Source organism: Benincasa hispida, chromosome 9, assembly GCF_027475165.1.
Source record: "Benincasa hispida cultivar pf3 chromosome 9, pf3_genome.v1.1, whole genome shotgun sequence".
NCBI classification, from domain to species: Eukaryota; Viridiplantae; Streptophyta; class Magnoliopsida; order Cucurbitales; family Cucurbitaceae; genus Benincasa; species Benincasa hispida.
Genome location: NC_143486.1, coordinates 39,930,828 through 39,940,258, shown reverse-complemented (window position 1 = coordinate 39,940,258; position 9,431 = coordinate 39,930,828). Strand labels below are relative to the sequence as shown.

The window sequence follows — 9,431 nt, the reverse complement described above, 5'->3', positions numbered from 1 at the left end:
AAATGATAACGAAATAAATATATAAATGAAATAATACCTGACAATAAATGGACGATGACCTGGGACCAATAACTAGACTTGTGGTGCTATAATTTGAAATCTATCATAAGCCCATATTTGTAGTAGTATCAGTGGCCCCGCTATTTTCAATTCTTGTGCATTGGTAGCCCAACAAAGTTCTCTATAAAGCCATGCAAGATAGGCACCACCCCATAAGTACGTACCAGCATGAAATCAGATAATAGAGGGAGAAACATAGGATGTACTAGAGTGTTCGACTTGTCAGCGAACAAAAATCCTCCAATAAGCTGCATAATATATGCTCGTATATACCTACATATGCTGATGTCGTCGGCATCGGGAGGTAATTCTGGAAACTGGGACGCCGACCACGAGATACTCAATCTTGAGCCTTTCAGCTAGTAGAACGCCTAGGAGCTCGTCATAAATAGTTTTCCAATTATATTGTAATGAACCTGTCAAAAGTTCTCCATCCACTCGTAACCTAAATTGAATGGCAACATCTTGCAACGTAATCGTACATTCCCCACAAGGTAGGTGAAATGTGTGGATTTCTGATCTCCAATGCTCAATTAAAGCAGTAATGAGGTGCCAATCAAGTTGGATAAATCCAATCTGTGCATCGCCAAGAAAACCAGCCTGTTCAACGTAGGGAATAATACGTGGATCAAATGGGATAGTATGTTGTGTAGATGCCTCTCTTCTCCGACAATCCAAAACTACGGTAGAAGAACTATCCCATATCGATTGTGAATGATGGGTATTTTGTTGATATAGTTGTACAGGATTAGAAGAACCGGCCTCCATTACTTTAGAAGTTCAAACTACATTACATAACAAAACCCATTACATAACAAAAAAAAATACAATTATATTAAAAAACACAAGTATACAATTAAATTAAAAATACAATCTCGTTGGGTAAAATATTCACACAATGCCTACAGAAACCATGACCAACTGGACAAATTTTCACCTTTAACAATAGCAAAAGCAAGGGAAAATATCTACCCGTTTGCAAAAATAGATAAGGTAGTCGATAATTTCCCCTTATACTTTCTGTAGAGATGAGTTCCATCGATATGGATTAATGGTCTACAATATTTGAACGCTTCTCTTACAAGACCAAAGGACCAGAAAACTCGACCAAAAATAGTAGTACCTAACACATCAGACGGAAGGAAATACTAATCCGTCGTGTTCCTGAATTGTAATGAACAAGAGCACTCAACCAATACGAAAACTCTGAATATGATTTCTTCCAATCACCAAACACAACAATCAATGATTTTCTCTTGGCTTGTCACACCCGTCTATAATTAACATTATAGCCATATATATATATTTTTTTTAATCGCTTTTTGGAATAAGGCCACAGGTACCCTGGGATCAGTTCTAACCGAATTTTGGATTTCGATACTCATAAAATTTGAATCAAGCTGTGAATAATCCTGTGTCAATTCTGAATACAAACATCAGTGTTCGCCTTCAAGTTTGGTGATTTCAAACATCCCATGAGTTTTACGCCGACATGCCCATAACCTCCAATTATAACTATCATTCCACTGTTAAATCTCGCATACCAAATATCTAGATTTGATTACACTACAATAATCTCATAGTGTTCTGTCACGTAGTAATTTTTTTTACAACAAGTTGTATTTTTTTTTTAGTATTAAATAACATTTAAACTAAAATCATCTACACATATACTCCTTTCCTCCAAAATTGACCCTCGTTCACATGTTGAATTAGTAATTTCCCAATCTATCTAGGTAAAAATATCTGACGGTACCAACTCAAGATCATGTTCCTCGCTTCTATCCTTCCCAAATAATTCATCAAGTTCAACGTCATTATCACTATCTCCATCATTTCCAGTTTCAAGAATAACTAAATCTTCAGGACGCATCGACATATTTATTCAATTTTTTTTTAACTATTATAGTTGACAAAAAATATGCTAATACAAAAAAAAAAAAAAAGTGTTTATTCTTTTTAAAGAAATCCAAATATTTTCTTAAATCAACCAAACAAATAGCCCAACAAAATCATCCAAAAATTAGCCCAACAAAACCAACTCAACAAAATCTATAAAGTATACATTACAAAAATTCAACAGTCCAATTACAAATAATAATAATAATAATAATAAATAATCCACTCAAATCTAATACATTTAAATTAGCCCAAATCTATAAAGTATACATAAATCAGCTCAAATATACAAATCTATATAAAAAAAAAATCATATAAAATCATATAAATAAATCTATAAATCAGCCCAAATGAAACAATCTTAGAAAAAAATAAATCCTATAAACTAATCTATAAAGTATACATAAATCAACCCAAATCAGCCCAAATATACAAATCTATAAAAAAAACGTATAAAATCATATAAATAAATCTATAAATCAACCCAAATAAAAGAATTTTTAAAAGCCCAAGTATACAAATTCATATATTAGAAAAAAATAAAAGAAAAAGTTTTACCTAAGGTAGAGGCAACAAAGGGTAGATCAACTCGCGGTGGTAGAGGGTAGATCGACTCACGACGGCGATAGCAGCAACAAGATCAGAGATGGCGGATAGCAGTAGTGAAGAGAAAGAAAATGAGAAATGTTTTGGATAGGAAGAAGAAGAGGAAGAGCCACGGGTTTAAAGGACCACTAAGTCGTGTACATGATACACAACTTAGGGTAATCGTGGACCCCGTTCACGATTCCATGTGGCAGTCTGTGTGTGCCAGGTCACAAGTAGTTGTGTACGGGGTACACGATTTAGTTGTAGTCGTGTACTGGGTACACAATTCAGTGGCAATCGTGTACCAGGTACACAATTTCAACACCTATTTTTGTCAATATTTTCTACCCAACCCTATTTTTCTTAATAATGATTAAAATATCATTATTTAAAAAAAATCATATTCCTGCAAGAAATGTAGTGGGTTAAGTTCATTACCAAAAAAGAAAGAACGAATGAAAGAAAGAAAGAAAGAAAAACTTAAAAAAATAAAAGGAAAAATTTGCAATCTATATTTTATTCAAACAAAGATGGAAAAAATTATTTAACAAAAAGTTTTAAAACAAAAAAAGTAATCATAAAAACAGATTATTTAGTGTTAAAAAAACTATACTAAGTACTCTACACATATGAACTCAACTCTCCACCCCAAATACAGACATATAAATTCATACCAAATAATTCTGCACCCCAAACACAAATATGTAAACTCCACAGACATGAACTTCATACATCATATCTCAAATCAATGGCCCAAACAACCCCTAAATTTCTTGTTTTCTAATCCACCTTTTACTTTAATTATGTTTTAAAAAATGTAGTCAAATTTTGAAAACTAAAAAGAAATAGCTTTTAAAAACTTGTTGTACTTAAAAATGATGCATGTCATTGTAAGAATATGAGAAGAAATAGGCTTAATTTTAAAAAATTGAAATGGTTACCAAACGAGGTCTAACTAATTAAATTAACATATTTTACACAAACCATACATTCTAACAATTTAAAAAGTTTAGGCTCCGTTTGGTAACGATTTCGATTTTTTATTTTTGGTTTTTCTATTTTTTAATTTCTATTTTTAAATTTACGTTTTCTAAAAATAAAAACCATATATGTTTGATAAATGATTTTTATTTTCTATTTCGTTTCTACTTGACATTATTTTCCTCGGTTTTTTTTACATTACAAGATGGCCGAGGAAGACAGAGAGAAAACGGTGTTTATAAAGCTACTGATACCGCACAAGGAAAAAAATCCGTCATGGGTTTAGCAATCACGTCTGAGGAGGAGGCGGGCGCCCTCTAAGTTTTTTGAAAAATACAAAAAATCACAACTTGTTTGGTAACTATTTTTGGTTTCTAGTTTTTTTTTTTTTTAATTGAGAAAAGAATGATTTGACAATCACTTTTTATTTTTGTTTCTATATAATAAATAGTAAACTAGTTTTATAACATTATTTCATCTAATTATATGTAAGGGTCAGAACTCATTCAAGATTTTTCATTGTAACTGTTCGGACGAGATTTCAAGAGAAATTTATTTCGTGGAACTTGAATTTTGTATTTGTATTAATTTGGTAGTGAATGCAATCTCTAATACATAATATTTTTATGCTTTCAAAATAAACTATAGTTGGTTGATCTTCTTGAATGATTGGTCTTTGGGCTTGTTGATCTTCTTGGATGATCGGCCTTTGGGCTTGTTGATCTTCTTGGATGATCGGCCTCTAGGCTTGTTGATCTTCTTCGACTATCGGCCTTTGGGCTTGTTGATCTTCTTGGACGATCGGCCTTTGGGCTTGTTGATCTTCTTGGATGATCGACTTTTGGGCTTGATGATCTTCTGGGACAATCAACCTTTCGGCTTGTTGATCTTCTTGGATGATTAGTGTTTGCATGAGGCTTCCAAAGAAACTTGTTTCAGGGAGTTGAACTTAAGTTTGTATTGATGTTGATGTTATTTTGATGCGATGTGGTTCGATCTTTAGTACTTGATCCTCTGATTCTCTCTCGGATGAATGCGTACGCTTGATGTATAGAAGCGGAGCTTGTGGATGTTCTTGAACTTGGAGTTTTGGAAGAATGCTTGTATCCTCAAAGAACTTTAGTTTTCAAGTGTGGTTAGAATGCTTATATCTTCAAAGGATTTCAGTCTTTAGAATGCTTGTATCTCCAAAGGACTTCAGCCTTCAAGCATGGTCAGCTTCAGGAGTCAAGGAGTCTTTTGATTATAGAGAATTCCCTCTAAGCTCTATGAAGTATAGAATTGCTGACCACTGCAAATGAGGAGAGCTTCTCTATTTATAGAGATGGGCTTCATGAGGTTGGGTCTGGCCTTGATTGGCCCATGAACTTGACCTTTGAACCCAATTTAATTGAACTTAGGCCTGGTCTTTGGGCCTAATTAATTGGACTTGAGTTTGGTTTTTAGGCCTAATTAACTGGGCTTAGGCCTATTTTGGCATTTTAGAGCCACATTAAGCCCATATTTGGGTATAAGCCCAAATTATAACGTCAAATTGGTTGAAATTAATTTTACTCAATCGATGTCTGCGACGAAAACATAGAATTTGTCCTCAATTTCAATTTGAGACACATGTCAACTCTTAATTGGTCACAAATTTGACAATTTCGAAATTTCGTCATTAATTTAACAAATGACGTGGCGGTCTGTGGTTGGTCCAAAATTTCTCCTCCAACAAATGCCAACTTTTTGAGATTTGTGTATAGATGTGAGTGGATGAATCTCGAAAAAGATAAAGTCGACATCGAGATGCAAGTAATTCGGTCTTGACTTCAATGCTCCCAATTTAATTAAACTGTGAGTTTAGTGACGAGTTTAACTAAATTTGTAATAGGGGACGACCAAAATTTTAATTTATGAAAAATCCCAACCTTTACCTCATACTTGATTTGATTTGGAAAGATAAAATGTAGGAATTCTAAAATTTTCTCTTTTTTTTCTTTTTTTTTTTTTAAACAAAAAGGAAAATTCAGGATTCGTCCCAAATTAATTTGACTTAAAGATGAAACTTAAAAATTTTGAATTTAAAATGAAATTCAAGATTCATCCCTCATTTAATTTAATTTGGAGATGGAAACTTTAAGATTTTGGTTTTAAGAAAGAAATTTTGAAGATGACCAAATTTATAAGAAAACTTTAAACTTTGTCCTAATTTAATTTGATTTTAGGTATAAAACTCAGCAATTTTTTTTAGTTAAAAATAGAAGCTAAAGTTTCACCCCAATTTAATTTAATTTGGAGTGAAAACTTAAAATTTTGGTTTTAAGAAAGAAATTTGGAATATAGCCAAATTTCAAAAAAAAAAAAAAAAATTGAACTATGTCCCAATTTAATTTGATTTTGGGATAAACTCAGAAATTTCAAATTTAAAAATAAAAGAATAAGTTTCATCTCCAATTTAATTTAATTCGGGCTAAAAGGCAATTAATAATCTGGTTCGGTGGATGGCCAAAAGTTTTAAAACAATTAGGGATGAAAAAAAAAAAGAAAAATCGTAAATGATAAGATTTAGGTGGTTAAAAGAAAGATTTTTTTTTTGTAACCAATAAATATAGAGTTAATAAAATGTAAGATTTGATTCTAGATTCAGTGAAGTCCCTATAAATAGGCCTCGAAACCTTCTGTATTTTCATTCCAATCAAAGGTAAAGGAAAAAAAAAACTTCTCCCTTTCTTCCTTTCTCTTTTTTCTTTTTTTTTTCCTTCTTTTTTTCAAAAAAAAAAAATCGTTTTTTTTTTTTTTTTTCTTTTCCTTTTTCTTTTCCTTTTTCTTTTTTTTTTTCCTTTTATTATATTATATATATATATATATATATATATATATATACTACTAACTTGCCCCCTTGCCTTTTTTTTTATGCGAGTTAGAACTATCAGTAGCCTGCGCTTTGTTATTTCACCTACTTCTTCATATCTTTACACAAAAGATGGGTTCTCTTTTTATTTTCTTCTTTTATATATATATATATGCATATATATTAGCAGGGGCATTCGACGTGCAATGACTCCTACTAGATATAGCCCCTATGTGGGCAATTGTGTAGCCTGCAGGTATGGTCGTCAGCTCCATCAACAACGATCTGACACCTGCTAGACACGACCCCTATGTGGGTGACTGTGTAGCCTACAGGGGTGGTCGTCAGCTCCGCAACCAACGATCTGACTCCTGCTAGACACAGCCCCTATGTGGGTGACTGTGTAGCCTACAGAGGTGGTCGTCAGCTCTGCCAACAACGATCTGACTTCTGCTACACACGACCCCTATGTGGGTGACTGTGTTGCCTACAGGGGTAGTCGTCAGCTCCACCAACAATGATCTGACTCTTGCTAGACACAGCCCCTATGTATTGAGATTGGTGTCCTACTTCTCCCGGAGTCTCGTTGTTTTGTAAAGATACACATTGTTCAATGAATAATTCTGGCATTTACTCATATCTAATAAACAAAGCTCCTTGGTTATCTTATGTGAACTTAAGCATGTATATATGATATACAAGTGGATCATGCCTTAAGTGAAACTTAAATAGGTCTGTAGTATAAGGATTATGGTGGGATACCTAATCCTGGCGACACTACGGATACGGCTCGCTTTGTAGACGTTTGTAAGTGTTATAAACTACTACAGATAGTAGATCCTGACTATTCGTGTAGAGACGTGAAGCGGGGGTGTCCTATACAAAGAGTTTGTATAAGACCTAGACCACGAGATGACTAGACTCTGTATATAACGCCGTTGATACTAGAGACTTACATCTCACCTAAACGACCATAGGTGACATGACCTCAATCCTAAGTATTTTGGGAACTCCTGCCTTTGAGGGCGGTCCTTTGATTAGTATGAGTGAGAGTGGCGAGATTTCCAACTCAAGATGCCTACCTTTTTGGGAACTTATCTAATCTGGGAGTTGGGAACTCAATCCACAATATGAAATTCACTTCTTTCCCGAAGTAGGGATAAGTAGAGAGATTTCTCCCTTAAGGACTGATTCCAGGGCTTGAACATAGTGGTCACAACTTCTCTTTGGAAGAAGAGACTCAGTCATAGTAGGACTATGATTTATGTTCATTAGAGGGATCAGTGATACTTAAGGAGATAGATATAACTACAGGGGCATAACGGTTATTGGCCCAGCTGTACTTACAAGCGATATGTGAAAAGTTGTCAGACTGCTGATTGGTTAAGATGGACACATAATATATATATGATAAGGAGAGTTCAGTTTTCGGTCTTTAGTGGAGTGCTTGGTAGTTAACGGATGGTGGATCCCGTGACTAAAGAGTTTAATTAGTTAATCATGTACCATTGGAACTTCGAGCTACAGGTCCATGATGTCCCCTTGGTAGCTCAATGGATTCAGTTTAGGATCAGTTCTTATTGTTGATTTGAAATGTTCAAATTGACAAGAGGTATTTTGATTATATGTGATATAACCTATGTGATGTATGAGATACATCTAGTGGAGGATTGATGTAAATGAGATTTACATTAAGTACCATGGAATAGAAAAAGAACTATGGTTTATATGTTTCATGAGATGAAATATTAACACTATAAGTTATAAATATAGTATGATAAGTTGGTTATCATTTATGTTGATAATAAAATTAATTATTTGATAATTAATTCTTTTTCTTTTAAATAACTAAAGTAATGGGTGGTTATTGGATCATGGTATCCGTGAGTTTAAAAGGAAAATGGTTTTCCTATTTTGAAAAGAAGGTTTTTACAAAATATTGAAAAGGTTTTGAGTTTTCTCTCCAAGCAAAAGAAACTCACGAAGTCGTCAAGTAAATTCAGATTTACTAAATGATAGCCGGGCGAGCTAAACGATCGTGCAGAGTAGAGCTAAACGATCGTGCAGTAGTTTCTAAACGATCGCGTAGTTTTATCTAAACGATTGGGCATCGATCTATATGATAGGTCTCTACCATCTTCCACTTGCCCAGTTGTGTACGCGATCAGTGTTTCCTCATTCGTCTGCCTCATACCAAGTTCGAACAGAGCCCACCCTCTGGATTCTCACACCAAGTATACCACGGTAGCCTTGTTGGTGGTGTCAGACTCAACTTGACAACTCGAGGTTTTCTGGAGGTCGTTCGTGGTGTTGTGGAGGCCGTTTGCTATTGCAGAGGAGATCGTGATCGAGGAGATCGTTGAGGACGAACGTGAATTGTTCGTGCAATGTTCGTGCTGTGTTGTGGTCGTGTAGTTCGAGCACTCATAGTTGTTTTTGTTCAATCAGAGTCGCACAACGGAGTGTGGAGACGTATCCTCATATGTGCTTAAAGTTTGATCTCTGTTCATTTGAGTTTATTCATGCTGTAATTTTTCTGTGTGAATTATATAACTGTTTTTATTAAAGTCGACTGTAAATATATGTTCATTCATGATTGTAATTTGGAATAGTCTTGTTCCGCTGCTCATGGAAATCTCACCTCCAATTTCCTTCAATTGGTATTAGAGCCAGGTTATCTGATATTCTAAATTACAGATCTGAATTGAACACATTTTTCAGTTGCGGTGGGTTTCTGCATTTGTGGTTAACCGTTTTTTGCATTTGTGGATGAATATGATGGACGTTTCGGGTTTAAATTGCTTTTCGTTAAAACTTTCAGTATTACAAAGTGTTAATTTTAAGGGCCCCTGTGTTTTTGGGTGAAATTAACTTTGCAATCGAGTCTGTAATTCAAAACGTTTGAGTTCGTCGAGTCGTTCATGATGAAGCTTCAGCGCATGGTGATGCAGTTCTCAACAAAGAAGAAGACCAAGCGTTGGTCGGATCGTGTAGCCTCAGGTAAAGGATCGTTGGGATTTAACTAGGCGATCGTTTAGATCTTTTTTTTCTAGACAATCATGTAGTATTT

At 34.3% G+C, this 9,431-nt stretch overlaps 1 protein-coding gene across 1 annotated transcript; it reads right to left on the bottom strand.

Moving 5' to 3' along the window:
- Positions 1-333: 333 nt before the first annotated feature.
- On the bottom strand, positions 334-828 carry LOC150033805 (serine/threonine-protein phosphatase 7 long form homolog). The gene has a single exon (XM_090317081.1). The coding sequence runs from the start codon at positions 826-828 to the stop codon at positions 334-336; it is 495 nt and encodes a 164-aa protein (XP_090173207.1).
- Between the last annotated feature and the right edge of the window lie 8,603 nt (positions 829-9,431).